Source organism: Choristoneura fumiferana, chromosome 10 (assembly GCF_025370935.1).
Source record: "Choristoneura fumiferana chromosome 10, NRCan_CFum_1, whole genome shotgun sequence".
In the NCBI taxonomy this organism is placed as follows: Eukaryota; Metazoa; Arthropoda; class Insecta; order Lepidoptera; family Tortricidae; genus Choristoneura; species Choristoneura fumiferana.
This window is the reverse complement of record NC_133481.1, coordinates 5,360,500-5,383,571: the sequence shown is the minus strand read 5'-3', so window position 1 is coordinate 5,383,571 and position 23,072 is coordinate 5,360,500. Positions and strand designations below refer to the sequence as shown.

General features: G+C 37.8%; 3 protein-coding genes and 1 long non-coding RNA gene across 5 annotated transcripts; 2 read left to right on the top strand and 2 right to left on the bottom strand.

The window, feature by feature from the left end:
* Positions 1-4,235: 4,235 nt before the first annotated feature.
* LOC141431897 (exportin-1-like) lies at positions 4,236-12,835 on the bottom strand. Of its 2 annotated transcripts, none has more exons than XM_074093183.1 (4): positions 12,726-12,835; positions 9,415-12,403; positions 6,698-6,841; positions 4,236-6,151 (listed from the first exon to the last, which is right to left on the bottom strand). In XM_074093183.1, the coding sequence occupies exons 2-4, from the start codon at positions 12,304-12,306 to the stop codon at positions 6,005-6,007; spliced, it is 3,183 nt and encodes a 1,060-aa protein (XP_073949284.1). In that variant the 5' UTR covers positions 12,307-12,403; positions 12,726-12,835; the 3' UTR covers positions 4,236-6,004. The 2 variants fall into 2 exon arrangements, with proteins under 2 accessions (XP_073949284.1, XP_073949285.1); XM_074093184.1 differs by lacking the exon at positions 12,726-12,835 and adding an exon at positions 12,604-12,683.
* A 2,284-nt stretch (positions 12,836-15,119) lies between these two features.
* Positions 15,120-19,298, top strand: LOC141431894 (lipoprotein lipase-like). Its single transcript, XM_074093180.1, is given in 7 exon segments — positions 15,120-15,164; positions 15,393-15,847; positions 16,032-16,227; positions 17,637-17,938; positions 17,941-18,036; positions 18,600-18,803; positions 18,984-19,298. Coding segments are annotated over 6 exon segments (1,077 nt in total). The 5' UTR covers positions 15,120-15,164; positions 15,393-15,786; the 3' UTR covers positions 19,202-19,298.
* Positions 19,299-19,394: 96 nt separating this feature from the next.
* Positions 19,395-21,049, top strand: LOC141431895 (uncharacterized protein KIAA1143 homolog). The gene has a single exon (XM_074093181.1). It carries the CDS (start codon positions 20,233-20,235, stop codon positions 20,650-20,652), a length of 420 nt encoding a protein of 139 aa, XP_073949282.1. The 5' UTR covers positions 19,395-20,232; the 3' UTR covers positions 20,653-21,049.
* Positions 21,050-22,073: 1,024 nt separating this feature from the next.
* Positions 22,074-23,040, bottom strand: LOC141431896 (uncharacterized). The gene is made up of 2 exons (XR_012451769.1): positions 22,765-23,040; positions 22,074-22,493 (listed from the first exon to the last, which is right to left on the bottom strand). It is a non-coding gene; the product is annotated as an uncharacterized lncRNA (long non-coding RNA).
* Positions 23,041-23,072: the final 32 nt, after the last annotated feature.

Here is a 23,072-nt window from a genome sequence, read left to right as displayed (position 1 = left end):
TGAAGACTGGACTGATTTTTTTACGCCATTGCCATTGCCATGACATAAAAACAGAAATGAATGAAATAGGGATGGCGATGAAATCCACTAACCGAAGAATCGATTTTTAGGGTAAGATATTTGATATTTACTAACTCAACTTTTATATTTTTTTATTAGCTTCAGCAATAAATTCACCTAGTGAATCGATCTCAAACACGATCACAAAATACTACACATTCAACCGATTGAACCAAATCCGCTTATCGACTCCGACGACTCCGGTTCTTTCAGCGATTATTAGTTTGTCTATGGCCGATCCGGCTCTGCAGGGCTACTATGAAACTCGAAACTCGAAGTTCATATCGTACCGTCCCTCTCGCTCTCGTATTAAATAGTATAAGTGTCAGAGGGACCGCATGACTCGAGTTTCGTAGTAGCCCTGGTGTTCGGTCAGAGGTATTGAATATTGAGGTACCAATTCCTCATAATGACTTTTGGATCTGTGAGTCATTTCGGATATACATACTACTGGCGAACCGGCCCCGGAGAGCGGTTCTCAAATTGGTATCATGCTATTCCTCTGCCTCTCGTAATAAATGCTATTAGCGTAAGCGGGACGGGTGGCATCTTTATTGGTTAATGTTAGGTATAAGTTTGTTACATCGAAGTTAAATTGTACCGTTTGTGCCCAAATAAACATTAAAACATATCCGATCCGATTCGACGTGATTTAACGAGTTAAGTGAGTGCTGCAGCAGCAGCGCTACTACGAAACTCGGAAGTTCGTATCGTACCGTCCCTCTCGCTCTCGTATTAAATAGTATGTGTCAGAGGGACTAATATTTTTTTCAAAAATTGCCGATACCGCTGACTACGCTCTTGGCAGCGCCAGCCTCCGCGCCGCCCCACCCCACGCAGCATGTGCCCGACCTGCGCGCGCCGCGCTCCTGCAGGCCATGCAGTATCACACTCATTTATTTACCGACCTTGGGCTTCATGACAACAAAATTAGTACGGGCAATGACTCATTTACCGACCAAGGGTTTCATGACAAGCACATTAAGGTCGAGGGTTTCATTTGGGGGGTTGCAACCAAGGTAGCCTGCATGTTTCGACACTGTTTACGAGCAAGTGTGATGAAAAATCTTTTTGCAAGCTTGATGTCCCAGATCTCTTTTTACAGCAGGAAACTGAACAATTCGGCATTTTTAGCACTGCAGCGTTCACTTGCGCGACTCGAATAGGTCTAGTTTGAGATCCGAGCGCGCCTTGTTTTATAAAATTCGTATGCCCAGTTGGGCCTGTACTTTGACAAAGGGGAACGTGGTGAATGGCTACTCCCTTCCGTAGGAAGCCCGCGTTGCTCTAAGATAGCCATGCATGATCGATATCGAAAATGCTTGCAAAAAAAGGACAAAATAACAGAAGCGGAACTTGAATCATATCCATATCTCATTATATGGATAGATTCGTGGCTTGGTCCTGCAGGGCTACTACGAAACTCGAAACTCAAAGTTCGTGTCGTGCGGTCCCCCTGACACATATATTATTTAATATACGAGAGCGAGAGGGACGGTACGATACGAACTTCGAGTTTCGAGTTTCGTAGTAGCCCTGCTGTATTGATATTTTCTTCTTCTTTCTCAAAAAATCTGATTAATTATTCTGAAGGGCTACTACGAAATTCGTAAATCAAAGTTCGTATCGTACCGTCCCTCTCACTCGTTTTACATTATATAAGCATAAGCGGAACGGCAAGATATGAAGTTCGTATTTTGATAGCATTTACCATCTCTTTGGTTCTACCCTCATTTTATTCCGTGTGGTAGTGTCGTCCCGAAATGAATGACAATGAATGTACGATCTCATCATTGGAACCGTTAAATTCAAAGGTTAAATCAATTAAATACCTACGACTTACTTAAGGGGGTACTTGAGGAGTTACAGTGATAAATTAAAACGGTGGTTGTGGTTCGTTAGTCTAACAACTGGTAGCATGGTGTACGGTTGTGTCACTCTGAAGATGAGCTCTGGTTGAGTTCGAAACGCGTCAGTGTAGTGTGGTGCTGGTAATGGGTTTGTGTGATTTGTGTGTGTTCTTACAGTGTGGAGGTGGAGGAACTGCACGAACATGCATATTTTGCATAAGCTTAGCTATCGTAAGGTCGCGGGTGAGCAAGGAAATTCTTTTAGTTCATCAATTAATCTCGTCTAACCGAACTAAATGTACATACCTAAATTAATTATGTATGCCATTGTATGAAGTGGTACTTGGAACTTTTTCTCAGTTAAGAGCGTGTTCACACAGCGTTTTTGCCGGCGTTTTCGGAAGGCGTCGTCAGGCGTGCACGCTGCGATATCTCCGCGATTGTTCGCCGCCTGCGTGCCGCCGCGTGGACGCCTAGTATTAATGACCGTACGTGGCTTAATCGCCACGTCGACACGACGGCAAGCACGCGGCGAATAATCGCGGAGATATCGCAACGTACTGGCCGCGTTCCCGCTCCGCCGAGAAACCTAGTGAAAAAAGCTAGTGTGAACAAGCTCTAAATTAACACCAGTATTTACTATAAGTACTATAAGTCCATTCAGGATAACATTGGACTCTAGAAGGTCACAGAAGCAGCGGTTCTAAACATTTTTTATGAAGTCGTAGTAATGATGATGATGATGAATAAAAGAAGTAATAAGACGAAGTCATAATTTTCTTTACTTACTTTGCAAGTAGATAAATACGTAATGTAGGTACAAAACAACACAATGTTAATACGTAATTTGCTTCATAATATACCTGCTGAGCTGGCAACGTTGCATTTTTGTTACTTTTCTCGATTATTCCATAAAAATTGAATGAAAATTAATAATGTTGTCTGATAGAACACTTCTTAATTTATAAGTTAATGTGTCTACTCCAATAATTATTCGTTAGACTTTTATTTTCTATAAAACCGGTCATAAACATTAATCCGTTTTTAAGGAATATAAAAGTCTATCACGAATAATTATTGGAGTATACACATTAAGTTATATATTAAGAAGTGTTCTATCAGACAACATTATTAATTTTCATTCATTTTAATGGAATAATCAAGAAAAACTAACAAAAATACAACGTTGCCAGCTCAGCAGGCATAAACGCTCTTAGTTCGATTTATATTTATAACATAATTTAAAAATAAATTTAATTAACTGCAAAACATAATTTAATAACTGTCTTTCGTGGACTCATTCGCTCACTCGTAGTTTCTGAGTTTCTGCTATGAAGTTCAAGCTTTTTTCCATTCCAAATTTCATCAAATTTAATGCAGTGCTTTAGTTTTGAAAAGATAATTATTAATTATTCGTATATGAAGGTCATCACATTTTGATCCAAACTGGCGATTAAAAACTATACATAATGTACAGAATATTGCTTGAGTTCACAATATTATAAACGTTCCATTTCTTGCAGAAAGTTCAGTCAAAGCTATAACAAGCACTTATGAATGTCAAATAAAAAATCTACCACCGCACCGGTTCGGAAAAACCTCTGTTGAGAAGAATCCAGCATGAAACTCAACTGTTCTTTACCTCTGCCTCTTTAGGTATTTTATAGGAAGACGTTTCTGTTTTTAACAAAATAGAAAGTTTTTTTATTGTTTTTAAATTATTATATGAAAAATTGCAAAGTAAATCTCACTAATATTTTATAATTGCGAAAGTTTGTAAGTCTGTATGTTTGTTTGTTACCTACATCTTCACGTCTTAACCGCTGAACCGATTTAGGTGAAATTCGGTATACAGATAGTACAAGTCCCGGGGGAATAGTTTTTATCCCGGAAAATTGCATAGGACCCGCTGGATAGCAATAAACGAATTCTATGTGGACGGAGTCGCGGGCAACAGTTAGTTAATGAATAATTGAAACTAATAGTGACGTCTTCTATATTTTAATTAGAATTTAGTTTAGCCCGTAAACCAAAAAAATAAATTTATTAAATGACTTCCTAAAGCGTGTATTATAAAGAACCTATTTTCCATTTGTCCATTCCTATATTGAAGACTGTAGATAATTTATCTGTATCACCGCTAACTTATCAGATCCACTAAAACTAATACGCTAAACTAATGACGCACAAGCGCCCTTCCCCCTCGACACATTAAGCCCTACTTAAAATTAAAATTCATAATGTTCCCATCACATCCACATAATTATCAAATTTACTATCAGCTATGTAGGAATAGGTAGAGGGTGAAATAAATAAAATGACACATTATTCAATATTTATTGGTTTATTTCAAACACAAAATGAAAGACTGACAGTTAATCGGGCCCAATATGCGTTTGGATACTACCCTGAGTGTTCAGATTCCCAAACCAGCATGAAATTAGTTTCGACAACATTAAACACAACATAAAACATGTTACTAACAGCAATTCACTTCATAAAGTTTTACCTAGAATCTACTAATTAATACTCAGATTTTGTAGCGCACATGTTGAACATCCGACACTGGTTACCATCACAGAGATTTCATTACATTTGAAGATTACTTAAAACATAGAAATATTCTATCTCATCTAGCAATGTAAATTGATGCATGATTTAATGCCTACTTAAATAAGGCTCATCTACAACTTGTGCCGGCAAAATATAACCTTATCGAATGGTTTGTGATAAAAACCTTTCAACTTGCATTCATCACCTTACATGTTCCATGCGGTCTCTGTACAATCTGACATAATAAGGAATATTTTATAGGCACAAGGTACATCCACATAAAACTATGATAACAGTCCACTTAAATGTGATGTCATATCGTCTAAAGATTGTCGTGGAGTCGAACATAAAATTAAAATTTTATCCTTATAAATAAATATTATATCGAATTACATATACATATGGTATGAATGATTTTTTTGGACTTTAGGATAATGGATTAAGCAGCTAAATTTTATGACGAGTAAATCATTACAATCCCGCACACGTTTTAAGGACAAAATATATTTTTCTATAACAATTTAAAAACTGTCACTATCAGCTGATTGAATCCTAGCAGTCACAGGCAGGTCTCATTTCCTGAATATAGTTCTTTAAGCTTACACTTTCATATATATATCCGGCACATTACACACTGGAACGTTGTCAAATATCACATACATCCGGCAGACGGTAATGCCTCAGTGGATGAGATTGATCTCAAATACATGGGAAAATGTATTTAGTTGCAGATGTATACCTTAAGATAATTAACTGCCGGCCAGATAAAATAGATGAAAACGTGATACCACGAAGTAACCTATGACAGGTGTTTCTTTACTGATTAAAACACATATATATTAATTACCTTCTCTTCGTCATGAGACCCCATCACAGCGTGACAAGCGCAAAGAGCCTTAAGCTTTTAGAGCTTCTATCTAAACTTTATCCTTATTAATCTACAAAGCATGTGAACTTGTTATTTTCAAAACGTAATCTAAGCACGCAGTCTACAATGCGAGTGCACATCTAGTTTGCCGAGTTTACAAAACGCTAAGTACAAGCTGTCCTTCATAGCAATAACAACTGGCTAACATATTGTGTCCAAAAATATAAAAATACTATTAAGTAAGCTGTATAAAACCGTACCTGGACAATATCATTATATTAAATATTACCGACGCGTCTTAAACTATTTCGAAACTATCCAAGCCCGCTATCTTCGGCTCGTTTACAACAGGGGGACGTAACTTAACTAATACATAGTTGAGAGCGAGACAAGGTTTTTCCTCTGACTTTTAACGCATTTGGTTAGACCGTCGTCTCGACAGTCAGACCTCGCCCCGGCGAGACTCGTAGACTGACGCTGCGTGTCTTACTCACAGATAAGATAGGCCAGTCAGACTTGTCTAGCCGAGACATTCGAATGAATTTAGTCCCTTATAAAAAATACTGTATATTTTAGTGAACTGTTACCATGGGTGCAAGCGTTGTCGCCGAGTGGAGCACTCGGGCGGGGTCGGGCACCGTCGAGTGTTCCGCCGGGCGCAGGCGACGGAGGCCTAGTCCTGCATTTCCTCGGGCAGCTCGTGCGGATTGAGCAGGCCAGGCACAGACATCTGCACGCGACGCTTCTCTTCCTGGGCCTGCCGCAGCGCGAAAAGCCGCTCCTCCAGGTACAAGTCGCTGTCATCCTCGCCAGTGTACTCCTGCCGAACACGACACGACATTGTTAATAAACACATCGTTAAAGGCATTCCCAAATTATGAACTGTGCCCCCTTGTGTCCCCAGGGGGCATGAAGCACGAAATGGAAAATGTTACGTATTTTGCGATATAACCCAAATGAGCGCTAGTGGCTCACGTACACAGCTCCTTCATTTATAGTTCAATTGTAACTAGTAAGGGGGGGCGTAGTAATTTTAGGAGCTACCCCAATAGCTTCGTCCCGGATTTCAACAGAGAACCCAAAATATGGATAACATGTAGTAAGGGAACATATAAAACACATTAAGGTATTTTATTAATACCTTAAAAGATCATCGTAAGAACCCAAATGTTTTGCCAAGTGCTTTTTATACATTGTGATATATTAAGGTCACATAGACTTTGAGTAAACAATGAGAGACTGTGGCACATAGCATGTTATCTTTGTGTGAGAAAGGGATGGCAACGAAAACTTAATGTCACCCAATGCTCTTCATGCCTGGTGAAGTTTGGTTGTAGTTTACTCTGATAGTCTGCAAATTACTTACTCTTATCTGAACTAAGAAGTCTCTCAAATGGTCTTTGAATGCCGGAATATCCTGGTCCAAGTTGAACAATCCCTCTACAGTAATCTTGATCTGGTTGTCGGTCAAATGTGAAAACGCTGTTTTCAGAAGATTAGCCACATATTCCTGAAACAAATAATAAATTATATATATATCATGGTACACTTGACACCAATTGAAACAACCTACAGTCTGTTCAATATAGGAATGGACAGAAGGAAAATAGGCTCTTTATGGTGCACACTTTAGGACGTCATTTAATAAATTGAAAATACAAACTGAAATATAGATGCACAGAAAAACCAGAAAAATAAGACCATCACTGGGAATCGAACCCAGGTCCTCAAAGACCATCAGTGGTGTAGCGGTATAGCACGCGGTACGGAATACCGAGGACCTGGGTTCGATTCCCAGTGATGGTCTTATTTTTCTGGTTTTTCTGTGCATCTATATTTCAGTTTGTATTTTCAATTTAGGTTTTACGGGATGACCGTAAAAGTAAAAATTTGGAATTGGAATAAAAAATACAAAAAGATTCCAAAAAACCAATTGTCATTTAATAAATTTGATTCTAATTAAAATATCGAAGACATCAATATTAGTTTCATTTATTCATTAACTAGCTGTTGCCCGCGACTCCGTTCACATAGAATACGTATATTACTATACCGCGGGAACCACGGGAACTATGGAATTTTCCAGGATAAAAACTATTCTGTTCTTCACCGGTACTTGTACTATTTGTATACCGAATTTTATCTAAATCAGTCGGATAGTAAGTCTGTTTGTTACTTTATTACATCTAAACCATTGAACCAATTTAGATGAAATTCGATACCTATACAGATAGATGGAGTCCCAGAGAAGGACATAGGATAGTTTTTATTCCGGAAAATTGCATAATTCCCGCGGGATAAACGAACGAATTTTACGCGGACGGAGTCGCGGGTCTCGCGGGTAACGGACAGTTAAATATAAATATTAGTGAGATTCACTTTGACATTTTTCATATCATATGTTAAAAACAATAAAACAAACTTATCCTATTTTGTTAAAAAGAGAAATGTCTTCCTATAAAATACCTAAAGAGGCAGAGGTAAACTTAGAGGTACTTAGGCAAACTTCTGTCTTAATTGTGGTGGTGTAGGGGTATGGCACGCGGCACGGAATGCTGAGGACCTGGGTTCGATTCCCAGCGCTGGTCTCGTTTTCTGGTTTTTCTGTGCATCCATGTCTCAGTTTGTATTTTCGAAATAATGGACTTTTCACTTTGCTACAGATTTTAGTGTTTATCAATAAATAAATGCAACAGCTTGCGAGTGTGTCTGTGAGTATGGCCAATAGTAGATTGTACAACAAGAGCATAAAACAAACCATTCTACCCGAGACATTCATATAGCCACGTCGAGGGGAAAATGGGTTTAATGCTCGAATTTTACACTCTGCTGAAAAGCTATTACATATTGCTATTTCATTTTCTAGCAATCTAAGTGAAAAGGAAATGAAATAGCAACAATGAAAACAATTGTTTACTTTCTGTTTTTTTTTTTTTGTTCAATTGACTTTATTGATTTTATTATTATTATATAAATTATCAGGCAGGCAGTTGCAAGCAACTGATAGGTGCCTGTATCCTGTATTCTTTGTATTGTTAATGTGTTGGTCTAGCCGTTTCTTAAATTTTAGTTTTATATAAATTAAATATTATTAAAAAAAAATGTAGAAACTTTTTAGTTTGTGGCTGTTGACGTTGACACCCTGATGACGTGGTCTTAGAGGAAGATTTTACTTTACCACTAGAGCATAAAAAGTCATTTTATGTCGCCTAGATCCAGCATAAACACGAACTTTAAAGTATGTTTTGGTCTTTCAGTCTAAAACGACGGATTTGAATGAAATTTAGCACACAGGTAGTTCATAACCCGGATTATGTAGGGTAATTATTTTCCCGGAAAATTGATTATTCCCGCGGGTAAGAGATAAACGGATTCTTTACAAACGAAGTCGCGGTCAAAAGCTAGTAAATAATTAAATGACGCTGAAAGGACACAGCTGATCGAATGTGCATCTTGCGCGGCTACTAAGCAAACATCCCATTCGGTATCTCTCGACCCTCATCTATTCAGTACTATGTTCAACAGAAAGAAGTAGTGAAAGCGATTGTGACAAGAGTCTAAGGGGCTGTTTCACCATCCATTGATTAGCGTTAACTGGCGGTTAGGTGTGATGCCGTCTCTATTTGTTTTGTTCGAATAGACGGAGACGGCATCACATTTAACCGTCGGTTAACGCTAATCAATGGATGGTGAAACAGCCCCTATGAATCAGTGCAGACAGAGGGAGTTCAGACATTCCGAGTTCCGCGTTCCTTGTAAGTAGTATCATAGTGGCCACTGTGTGCATTATTGTTAGGGGCTCGGTCGGTACGCTGCAAAGAAATTCGAGCGTGGAACTCGGAACTCTGGACCACTCTCTGTCTGGCCAGGGGTCGGCAACCTTTTGAGTCGGAAGTCAAAAATTACAATTTACAAAATTTCAGTTTTTAAAGAGCCACAATTTTTTTTCTTGGCAACAATAAATAGTACTACCATAAATAAAGTTTGGAACTAATAAGCCGCATGTGGCTCGCGAGCTGCAGGTTGCCGACCCCTGGGTTAGGCTCGATAGATGCGAGACAAGGCCGGAGTCAGTATGTATACCTGTATGTATAGCACGTTGTCGGGAGTAGGGCCGAGAGGCACGGTGACTCGGCCGGCCTCCACCAGCGTGAAGATGTAGGCCAAGATGGTGGCGTGCATGGTGAGGCCGGCGCCGTGCGAGGTATCCGTGACCACGCTGAACACATGCTCGAGGATGTCGCACAGGTAGGTCTGGTAGAAGCTCTGCGCCGCCTGCGGGTGCTGCTCCACGTTCTGCAGCAGCCGGTGCAGGATCTGGAGGCCCGTGTCGGCCACGTTGCGCATGGTGTGCTTGAACGCCCAGATTATAGAGTCTAGGACCAACTTGAACTGCGCCGGCGGAATGCTCAGGAAAGCCTTGAAACAGTTGGTGTTCACCGCCTGCAGCAGCAGGAAGAATTCTGTCCGGTGCTCTGGATACTCCTCGAAGTCCTTGTTGATCATCTCTAGAGTACACTCGAAGACCGCGTCGAAAATCTTCGGCACCTCGGATGTGATGTGCCCTCCGAGTTTGTAGACGATCGCCGCCATGCAGGATAACACTTCGGGCTCTCGCGCGTCCGGAACTGCGGTCCGTTGGTAGTCTAGAAGGACCGCGTCCAGCAGTGGCGGAATGAAATTTTCTAAAACCATGCCATTGTCCGTGGAGCGCGAAACCCAGCCGGAGATGAGTTTCAGGGTTTCCTTCTTGATTATTCTCATGTTCTTGATGAGCGGTTGTTTCGTGACGGCCACTCCGTTCAATGCAATTGCTTGACTTATGTTCTCAGACATCACTTTGTAGACGTTAAGCATATCTAGATATATTCGCCCCAGCTGCACGACATATGGATGGCCGAGCGCGCGGCATGCGCGCACGTTTGTTTTCAGAATACTGACTAACTGTTTAACAGCCTCTGGATCTTTTAAAATGTCAACATTATGCGATGCTTGTGAAATTATATCATCCCATACTTGATTGGGAAGAGACATGTATTTCTCGATAAGCTGCTCTTGGGCCACTTGATCGCAGACTTGCGCACTGATCATGTATCCAACAGCCTCATAGAAAGTATGAACTTGGAGAGTTTGCAAGTCACAAATAATAGAACTGATCGTGCTCAAGATTTCCTCAATGAATGGACATGCTTCTCCGACTTGCGTTGTCACAAAGTGGCGCCGACATTTCAATGCGATTTTAATGAATGTATCACATGCCATGTCTTGAACGCCATCATGGGTCTCATGCATGAATTCGAAAAGTTTATTAACAACTGTTTTCAAAAACTTCCAATGAGCCCTGAGAAAGCGGGGGTACTGGCCCACCACATACATGATGTTGCTAGCAATTATAGCCTTATTATCTTTGCCTTTTTTCTGCTCACATAAACCCAAAAGTTCTTTGATAACAACAACCAAAAATCTCTTTTCATCTTCCTCCATCATTGCTCCTGAGGTGGAACCTATAGCCCAGCACAAGGTATTGAGGTTCTTCCAGGACCACTCAGTGCCATTCACCTGATTCTGTAGTTTCTCTGTCATGATACGTTCAGTGTCTTGATAATCCAAATGGGTCAGGTAGACAAGCGTCTCTTTCATATTTTTATACAAATTAATGGAATCAGTGTCCTTCATAAATTCTCTTACAACTTCACCGTTTTCATTCTCAACCACTAAAACTTCTTCCGGCTTAGCCATTCTAGAGATCATGATGTAGCGCATGCTGCTCAGCACATCAGCATAGAGAGTTTTTCTGCCCATATTCTTACCCAACCCTAAATTAGATGATTGGGAACAGGGGGCAATCTTATACAGATCAGCAGCTAGAAAATTCCAAAATTCCAAACATATTTTGAATATTTCCACTTCCTCTACTTCAGAAATCAACACAAGGTAGCGAAGAGCATTCATCAGCGTATTAGTTAACCCTCGTTTTTCGATTAACTGACAGTGTTCTTTCAAGTAGGTGCACAAGAACAGTGCAAGATTTTGAATGAAAATCTGTTCCTGGTCCCGGCCAGCCGCGTACGCGTCGCGGATGTTGGTGGTGAGCGGCAACATCACTTCTAGCTGCTCCATGGTCTGCACCAGCAGTGCCACCAACTGCTCCTCATAGTTGCTCACAGTCACTCCCGCTATCTCGGTCAAGCAGCTCAATGTTACATTCCGGAACAGTGGCACGCTCAAAAACTTGAAAATAAGTGTACTTATAAGTTTCATTTCAAAGATATAACCAAGGGGGATCCAATTTAAAAATCTCAATAGAGTGTGAAGCGTGGCTTCCACTAGTGGGGCGTTTTGTGAATTCTCAAGCACAAATTGACAGAGCTGGAATATTTGACTGAATTCTGAACACATGGTATCTTTGAGATGTTTTGTCTTAGTCTGAGTGAGTTGGCCAGTGCTGAACACAAATACTTCCTCACTGAGAAGCTTGAGGATTACCATATTGTTTTGGCAAAGGCTTTCGTTGGTCTTTGAGGCACCCACAATATCACTTATGAATGTTTCCCAGTTGTGAGGCCATTCTCTTTTTAAAACTTGAATCAGAATCAGATTAAGCTTCTTTAGAAATACTTTGTTGTTTTCCATGGTAATGGGATCAGAAGAATTCTTGATAATGAGGCCAACAATGTATTTCTTTATACCTTCACATTGATTTCTAGGCAGAACTTTCCATCTTGTTTGTATCACTTGTTCCAGTATTTGCAAAGCATAGTATTTTGTTTCCTGGTTTTGTGAAAACTCCAGTATTGTATCAACCCTAGTCCAAGCATCGGGGTGTTCTTTGAGGGTGGTCAAAATGTCCTGCGCAAGACGCTGCTGCTCACCCACAGTGGAGTAAAGGCACCCCACAATGTTGTCAAGTAAAGTTATGTCTAGCTTTTGGTTAAAATCCAAAAGTTTAGATGCTTGTTGCTCTAAAGTTGTCATTTTGATTTTGAAAATATACTTATTTTGACTTTGTTCCCCTTAGTAATAACCAAATTCAGGTTGATTTATTCACATTCATTCCTCACCTCGTGCCAAACTGAAAAACATAAAAGCAAAATTTAAGAGAACAACATCTATAACCTCCTAAATTACCAATAAACCAGCAAGTCGTAATTTTGTATTTATAATTCACATCAAACAGCAACACAGTCAAATTAAAAACACCATGTTATCAGTTTCGTCTAAAATGTTGTAAAAACTACTATAATAGCTGAATTGAAAATAAGGAGCACACACCCCGTATGACTTAGAACGAATAGGTCCAAGGGAATTAATTATTTTATTTCGGACGCAGATAAAAACCACATTAATTTTGCATACCGTAATTTTGATAGATATATAATCATTATAATCCTTACCCTATAAAGTAATTTGCGGCGCAATCAGTCTAACGCACTTCCATACACACTTCCTTCATAGTCCGTTGTTTTCATGAAGCTTGAAAAAGCGTATGAACATGTAGCAATGTTTTGTCTATGGTCTTGTTTTTTTGAAACGCAAGAACAAAGTGTGAATACTGGGAAAACTAAATACGATAAAATTAAAAAGCAACAAAGTTAAGCATCATACCAAATGAAAAAAATAACAACAATTCTTTATTTTGCTTATGCTTTCATAGAAAATATTGTAAACACCACATGTATCATGTCACGTTGCTTTACTTTACGGTAGCACTAAATATCGCTTTGGAACGAAGTTATACGCTTATCCAGTCGGCTAAATAGACTCATCAATGATTTCTAGTGTTTTTATTTGTCTGGTAGAAGAACATGATTTACGAATGACTGCTTATAGATTTTAAAACCTAAAAATGACCTTGAACTTGAATTACCTACACTTTTTTTACATATTTTTGTAGTTGTGTCATACTCCATTTGAACAACTAACTACGTCATTGTATCCTGCAGTCATTTTTCAAGATTCTCGTCTGCTTTATAATATAAAAATAAATGTACCGAAACGAATAGCAGTTAGCAGTATGGCAAAGCGTTTGTATTTTGCGCCCTATAAACGGTATTTTAGCTAAGTAACACTATTAAATTTTTAGCTTCATCTGTAGTATAGGTAAACAATGTAAATAAATAACTAGGTAGGTAAAAGTAACTAGCTATTATTATTATCTAGCCTGGATTGATGTCCCACTGCTGGGCAAAGGCCTATATACCTTTACCTCATTTACCTATACCTTTCTTTTTCCTTGCTACTTGCTACCTATTCCGCAACCACACGTGCGAAAAAGAACCGTCGGTGCGACACGTATGTTTTCATACAAAAACTCAAGCAAAGTAAAATGTTGTATGTTTTCTGCAATAAAGATCTTAATGTACGCGTGGGTGACGTGTGCAGGAGATTTTTGTCTCACAGTATGTTCATGTACACAGTAGCGTAGCTAGGAGGGGGCAACGGGGCTGCCCGCCCCGGGTGTCATCCACTTAGGGGTGCTACACCACGCCACCCATGCTACTACACCACAGCATTGTACCTACAGTTCATACGTAGACTAACGTCTCATTCAATTTATACAATAGTTAATCAACTTAGTGGTTTGCTGCCAATAATTTGTTACTAAATCCTAAGAAAACTAAATGTATTAAATTCTCGTTGGTAAGTTCATCTAACTCGAATTCAGTTTCTAATATAAAGTTAAATGGTCAAACTATTGAATTTGTCTAAACTACAGTGGGGACCTCACGTCACAGCAATCGCAGGTAGATTGAGCTCTTGCTGCTGCTTTTGCAGTTTGGAAAATACGGCATCTAACCGATGTGGCGACGGCACGGTTGGTGTATTATGCGTACTTTAATAGCATTATTTCGTACGGCCTTATTTTATGGGGATCTGCTGCAGATATTGAGTAAATTTGAAGACGCGTGAATCTTAAATATCTTTTTTTAAGGAAACAGGTATCCTAACCCTGCCGTCGCTTTATGTTTTTGAAATAATCATGTATGTTAGGAAGAACATAGTTATGTGATTTTCCCACTAACGTGTCGATAAGCCAACACAGGGAAGCTTAAAGCTTAAAGTTCCATATTACAGACTGGCTAAAACCAAAAAGTCGTTTATGGGAAATAACATACGTTTTTATAATAAAATTCCAAAAAATATTATAAATGAAACGGATACAAAATTCAGATCTATTGTCAAGAAGACATTAATATCAAAGGCGTATTATAAAGTTAATGATTATATCATGGACAGGGATATTTGGAAATAATTCCGATCCGCATTAGCGATCCCTTCAAATAGCGAACCTACTGTGTTAAAAATAAAGTTGTGTTACATACTTGTGATGTATATGTATACATATCATTTAATAATATTGTAAATCTGTTTAAAAAATATATACCTACCTCGTTGAGTTTCTTGCCGGATTCTTCTCAACAGAGGTTTTTCCGAACCGGTGGTAGATTTTTTTTGACATTGATAAGTGCTTGTTATAGCCTAAATTGAATAAAGATATTTTGACTGACTTTGACAACTCTTTTGAAAGTCGATTATTGCATGTATTTCACATAGATAGGTAAGTACCTATAAGCAAGCAAAGTACTTTATTGATTTTTCTACTTTTGTAGCTAAATACCCAATTCCTCGATTCCCAAATTACCGTTGACTTAATTACGCATTAAACTTAATTGATTACTTATCTATGTAAAGTAAACGAATAATCGCGAACATGAAAGTTCATTGTTGTCCGCTATTTGATAGAATTGATAGAAAGTCACTACTTAGCAATTGACCGTTTTTCCCAAAATACAGTTTAAAAATAGGTATTTTACCTAAATAATTATAGATAGGTACTTAAATTAGATTTATATTTTTTTTATGTTGGCTTCGGTTCCATGAATGTCTTTCAGAGAATCGGGTCCCCGGAGTTTTAACTGCAGTCAATAATAAAATTGTTTGCAGTGTGCCAGTTTTAAGATCTAACTGATATGACTTTGATTTTTTGTTGCCTATTTACTTCAACCTCAGAGAAGTATCGTCAACAAATAATAATAAGCTACATTTCTGTTCTATTACAGCGGGGCAAGTCATTTATTTGCATTTATGGATTATCCAGAAACAGAATGGGGCCCATAACGGATCCCTGCGGTACTTACTACAAGCTTCACCGCTCACCTGTGAGCCACCTGGCTGCGTTCCATTTAAGTCCACTTTTTGAATTCTTTGACTTAGATAAGGCGATAAAAATACTAACTTTTACAATGTGGTATCGTTAGGTACCTACTGAAATGTATAGAATTGCCTAATTAGCATATGGGCCCTTAATTAACTGTAACATACTTAGAAGAGATAGGTAAAAGCGACAAGCCTGTCGAACGCATTTTGCCGCTTCCTTTATAAATAATGCTCTTGTAGTGCCGGTAAAGTGTAACCGTGAAGACGTTTCAAATTATCGTGATCAAAATTTAAATAATGAAGTTTTCTGTACAATTATTTCTTTTGTTCACGCTCCATATATGTGGTTCTCTTAAAGGTACGCTAGGATATCTTAATTAAGTGATGAGAAGCTGTATCAAGCTGTAGCTGTATTCTGCGATATTCAAAGGATACCTACCGAATGGTTATTACATAGAGTTTAGTTATGTAATGTAGTTAAATTTAGACTATTATCATCAAACACTCCTCTCGTGTCATCAAAGTGATACATCTATTTGCAGGTGAACCATGGATGGGAAATGTGAACGAAATAGACTATTTCAATGAAATCAAGGAGGGCACTGGATATGGCAAGGAGTGGATCTTCTTCCCAGACGGCGACGACATACCTCATTTCGTCAATTTATCTTTGCCGGATGTGCTTCCGCTTTCACGAAGAGTTAAAATTAAAGAAATTGAATACAGATTATACGCTAGGTTCGTTTTCTAATTTAATTTTCTTTGTTAGTAACTACTTACTTACACATGGCGAGTGAGGTAAGAAAAGAAGAACGTGCAGTGGAATATAAGAAATGTATATTCAAAAGGATATGATAGGATAAATTCGAACTTCTGAGATCACTTAGCAGAATATGTATACACGTACAGTCAACAACATAAATAAGTGATCACTTTTGTACATTGTCGCTTCCTGTCGGTACACAATTACGTACTTATGGCTTTTCAAACATGATGTTAAAATGACAACATACAAAAGTGATCACTTACTCATGACGTGGACTGTACAATCTATTAATAATCCAATGCCTTAGTTTAATTCGTGCATAAACAATACCCACCAATTACCTCAAAGCACAAAACACTGATAGTTCAGAAGTCAATCCCCATACAAATGCGCTCGAGCAACACACACATAGACACTGCTCACGGACACGATAACTCGGACCGGTTGGGACCAGTGCGAGCGCGAGTGCCATCCGCTTGACAAACGCGTCTGTGAACTTTTACGTGCAATAATGAGCAACTTAAAAAATAAATTTCGCCATAACGAAACAAGTGTGACAAATTTATAATAAAACAATGACATTAAAATTAAAATATTTTAGTTATTAATTTATATTTCCATTCTTCCCGTTTCATTCTCAACAATAAATCAAACAACTAGATACGAGTAGAGTGCCACTACCACGATAGTTTTTTGGTGCATAGCATAAGCCATAGTTGACAACCTTAGAGCGACCGCCGAGCGTAGGTATGAAAAGTGAAGTACATACAGGAGATTGACTTCTGAACTATCTGTGTTTTGTGCTCAAAGGCTATATAAACCTTCTACCTTCTAACTATAATTTTATCGTAAATACAAACTGAGACATGGATGCACAGAAACCCCAGAAAAAGGGACCAGCACTGGGAATCGAACCCAGGTCCTCAGCATTCCGTGCTGCGTGCTATAATCCCTACAGGGAATCTAGAAACGATTTTTTCGTATGCATACACATATCTCAGGTTGCTTATTTCTACTATGCTACTTAAGCAGCAGCACTAGCGACATCTATGTTGCGTCGGCAGACGTCACAGTGCTGCTGCTTAAGTAGCATAGTAGAAATAAGCAACCTGAGATATGTAGGTATGCATAGGAAAAAACCGTGTCTAGATTCCCTGTAGGGGTTATAGCACGCAGCACGGAATGCTGAGGACCTGGGTTCGATATCCAGTGCTGGTCTCTTTTTCTGGTTTTTCTGTGCATCCATGTCTCAGTTTGTATTTACAATATGGTTTCACGGGATACCCGTAAAAGCAACAAATTTGGAGTTGAAATAAAAAAAATACAAAAAGACTCCAAAAATCAATCGTAACTAATATAATTTTATCAAACTCGTTCCCAGGAATATATACGACTACATCCTTTTGGATCAAGAAGCAACTCCTATTGGCGATGCAAATATAGGCAAGATGTTATCAAACAAGCAGATAAAGATGGTTACCCACGGCTGGATGTCTTCGGCAGACAAGAGCGTCATAGTCGGCATTAAAAACGCTTACTTGGCAGTTAAGGATGTTATAGTTATAGGTGTTGACTGGAGTGATACAGCAATGGATCTTTTTTACCCTGCAGTTGCAGGTGAAACAGGAGATGTTGGGACGCAACTGGGACAGTTCTTGAAAGCATTCTGTACACGATACGATGTTTCGGGGATAGGATACATTTGATTGGACATAGTCTTGGAGCTCATGTTATGGGCATTGCCGCATCTGCGTCCAACGTGGCCATTGGCAGGATAACGGGTAAATTGATGGATAACATTAAATAAAGTTTTATTTGCAGAAATGTAGATGACGTTGAAAGTAAAAGAATAACTAAAAAACGTACTTATTTCTGACTAGCCTTAGCCGCGCTTCGCACTTTGGCTTTGCTAATTGAAATTCCGGTATTTCGCAAAAAAATCCGTGGGAATTTCCAAAAAATATCTCATTACGTCAACGTCAATGTCGCATTAACCTGTCCTCTCCCAGAGGCACAAATTTGTGCCCAAATTCCTTTGATCCTGTTATCCTGGGAGATGACAGATTAAAACCCGTGAAAGTTTCTAATATTAGCGGTTGAAATTATAGGATTTTATCCCGATCCCGAGAGAATTCTAGTAGCTTATGCGTTATTTCAGACTTCCTGCTCTCTACATACCAAATTTTGTCCCAAAAATTAGATAGGTACTTCGTCAATTTCATTAACTTAGTATTTCTGTTCTTCTATTTTTAAAACGTGATCATTGATCAACACATAACTGAATTAAGTTTTTAAGTATTAAATAATTTGGAGGATATTTGTTAAACGTTTATTTCTGTTTTAGGGCTAGACCCAGCGCGTCCGTTATTCGAATTTCCGAAAAGGTCGGACTCCTTATCACTGGACAGGTCCGATGCAAATTTCGTCGACGTGATCCACTCTTGCGGCGGCATTTTGGGAGTCCAGAAACCGACCGGTCACGTAGACTTTTATCCCAACAGTGGTGGAGCGCCCCAACCAGGATGCGACAGCATTTTCTATCTTATAGGTAGGTAACAGGTTTTAACTGGTGTAATAAATGCGAGAGGTGTTTGTTTATTTATTTGTGGTTTATCCACCCACCCATGAAAGGCTGCAAGCGGTTTGAAATGAAAATTTGGGGAATCCTTATTACGACAATTTTATTTATTTAGTATAGTCTCAATCAAATATAACGATAAAATTACAGAGGCCTGCAGCCATAGCAGATCCCACAGATATTTTGCCGAGTCGATAACCAATCCTACTGCTTTCCCTGCTTGCCACAATGACAATTGGAACAGTTTTCTAACGGGAAAAGAATGCAGCCACCAGACTTCCATGGGAGAGAACGTCGATCATCAGGCAACAGGACAATACTATTTGAAAACTAACTCAAAACAGCCGTATGGAATGACCAAAGTCTAATATACCTTCTTCTTTCTAGTTTAGAACAGCTCAAAAACTAAAAATAAAAGGGTAAAATTGTGTATAAATCTTGTATAAATTCGTTATTTTTTCCTTCCGTTTTCTTAGTTTTTCTTCTGTTTTATCCGGTTAGGTTGTCACCCTGATTTTTATCTTAAACAAACGCCAAAAGATGTCCGTGGTTTGTAGTTTGTTACGTTACGTACGGTATAGTATACCCAAAGAGTATTGTAATGTATTGTATAGGAACCTATCTAGTGTCATCCACGAAGACGCATGATTTTGTCAAAATTAGACATTTAACGACATTGCCACGGCACGCGTCATCGTGAACTCTATCTGCAGGGCTACTATGAAACTCGAAGATCGTGTCGTGCGGTCCCTCTGACACATACTATTTAATACGAGAGCGAGAGGGACCGCACGACACGAACTTCGGCTGGCCCTATACCACGAAGTACAAAACTCGAACTTCGTGTTGCCATCTCGCTTCCCTATATATATACTGGATACTGGTCTTTGGTCCCGCTGACGCTTGTCATTTAATGCGCGAGTGAAAGAAAGAAAGGAACGGTGCGATACGAACTTCGATTTGCGAGCTTCATAGTAGCCCCCCCTGTACGATGCTTTGATTGACAGCGGGGCTACTCCGTAATTCGAAGTTCGTGTCGTTCCGTCCCTCTGACACTTATACTATTTAATACGAGAATGAGAGAGAGAGAGACAATACGATGCGAGCTGAGATTTTCGATTCGAATTTCGGAGTAGGCCCTCGGATTTGATTTGAACGTGGTTGATGTTTTGTTTCTTGGTAGGTTAATAAAGGTTACATTTTTATAATTTTTAATGCTACTTACTCTCCGCCACTCTCCGGTGATGGTGATTTCTTTCCTTTATAAGTTCTTGTTTATATTATAAATTTCAAGACTGGTTTACGGTAAACAAAACGAAAAGCTTATGTGAAAAGGAAATTACAGCGCAAGAAAGAAACTAAAAAGGCATTGGGAAAGCACATTCATAATATTATTAGTATGAATAGGAAAAGAAACGTTAATTATATCAAACCAGAAGATCCAGAATTTCTTAAAGTAATAAAACGGCAAGCAGGCTATGACGATAGAAATCGAAAATTCGACGAACTCGAAAACGCAGAGGAAGATTTTGTCGAAAATACGGAAAGTGAAGAGCCTCAAGTCGTTGTCCTTAAACCAGGAGACCTTACGGCCGAAGAGGCCGAAATTGAGAAAAAAAGGCTAGAAAAAGAAGCAGAAGAAACCAAGGCTGATTTGAGTCAAAGGGTTATATTCAAACCAAAGCCTAAAAAGGTATCAGAGAATGATAAAAAGAAAACTTCAACAAAAAATGCACCTTCCAGTACTAAAAAACAAAGTCAATTACTATCATTTAATGATGATGTAGATGATAACACTGAAGACAGTGATGACAGTTAACATTATATGGGACAATGTTATTATATTTTAATTAGTTAAAAAACACAAATGCTTTGCTGGGCCAATTAAAATTAATTACAAACAGTAAATAAATACCTCTTTGGTTTTTAATTCAATATTTTGTACTTTATGTTGTTTCGGATTTTATTACATATTTAAGTACTTAATTTTTTATTATAAATTATTTTATAATAAAAAGCCCAAAGCTCAAGGCTCAAAGTAAAAATGTAATATTGTCAACCATTTAGTGTTTTACTCATTAAAACCTTAGCTTGGCATCGGCAACCCATTGAGACAGGGCAGCCAAAAGTTAAAAGTTAAAAATATTGAACACCACAATGTAGTAAGCAATGTAGGAAACAGGAAAATGGAAAAAAATAAATTCAAGGTGAAGTTAGAGATTGCTTTTAATTATAATTAGTGATCCTTATCAACATGCACTTTTTGTAGCAAAATATGGTCCAACAAAAAAACAAATACATAAGTATTTTAAACTTTACATTTAATTCACAAATATGTTTATATACATATTTATAATCATTTATCTAGATTTGGCTGTCAGTCGTTCACGTCAATTAGAAACAATCCATTTTCATAACTAAATGACCTTTCTACTTTAACGGAAGTCACAGGAAGGTAATTTAAGTATTTAAAATATTGCACGCAATTTGTATTGACGCCCTTCGGCATATCCACCTCTTTGCCTTCTATCACCTACTACACGACTTTTTCAGTTCTGTAACCGAGATTTTGTTTCAGGACATTTTTTAGTTAAAAACAAACATATTTATACTGTCCTTTTTCTTTAATATTGACACTGCAAATAATACATTGCATGTCTTCATCCGTCGTTATTAAATCCGGGTATTGTGTCAAATCCATACCGTGAATGTAAATACTGTGATCACACATTTACTTTATTAGGACTTCACTTGTAATACTTAAAATATCAACTCTAGTTATGATGTGCATTTTTTTTTATTCAACTGGATGGCAAACAAGCAAGTCTGTCTCCTGATGGTAAGAGATTGGATTATTTAGATAACAATAAACACTTTGCATAATGTAATTAGATTTTCAAGTATAGTTGTATTTTTATAACAGAAATGAATCTCATTTGACACTAATTTGACATTTAAAAAAAGATTTTGTACTGTAAAGTTCTACCTAGAGGTGTAATCCTAAGAATGAAGGTATTTATTTTATAGTTAAAAACAAAAGTGAATATTCAAACGTATTTGTTTTTTCTGTCAACCATACCCTTTGCCACGAAAAGTGCATGTTGATAATGATCACTAATTATAATAGAAGTAAGAAAGAAGTAAGATTTTATTACATTTCTCAGCTTTCAAATAATAATATATATAAAAATAATAATTGAATTGTTTTGTTGTGTTGTTGTTGTAATTGAACTTTGCAAATAAATATTGGGCTTTTTATTTATCATTAAAATAATAAATGACAAGTGTTTTTGGAAGCAAATCATTATTTTTTGCTAAGGATATGACCTCGGAGATATGATGCAAAGGGTTTTGAATTGAACTTGAGAAAAACATAGCTTAAAACTTGAGCCAATATTCACCTTAACATAAAATTTAAAAAAGTTTACTTGGTTATTTTTATGATATTGAAATGCTTCTCCCATTTTCTTCAAGGCTTTTTCTTTTCTTAAGTTTTGTGCTAGATCCATTGGGAACTACTTCATGTCTGTAGTTCTTCTGAGAGTTATCAGCTTCATGGACATACTCCAACAATTTGCGAAGCAAAAACTTCCGTTCATCCTTTACAATAAGAATACTTTCCTGGATCTTTGCAACTTCATCACATAGTGCAGCATTTTCCTACGATCACAAAAATTATTTGATCATGTCATTATAGCTGAGCTTGTTATATGGGTTTGAACAGAAATCAGCATCAGCTATAATGGTCATAATTGAACAGCAAGTAATGATTTCTATAAATGTTTAATAGGCGTTAGTTTCAGTTTGTAGTATGTATGTAAAAATTACAAACTGGAAATAATAAATTAATTACAAACTAAAGATGATACTCTTCTTCCAGGGATACAATAAAAAAGAATAGGCTTAAGTACAAGAAAGTATAAATACTTACTAATATTAGGCTTTTTATACGCCTTTTTATAAATTTATATTTTTTCCGGTAGCGATTATTTTGTTTTTCGCGGAGAATATTATTCATAGTAATGATGATGTGGTGTGTTTTAATTTGTTAAAGACTTTTGAGTAAGTAAGTTAGTCTTGTAGATTACATAGAATCGTGAATGAAATTTAAGTTAAATTTATAAATTTGTTATTTATTTTCTTTATTATTCAAAATAAATTAGGCAATAATACCACTATTGCCATTATACTATCTGACTGACAACCAGACAAATGTCATTTTTTTTTTTTTTTTTTAGA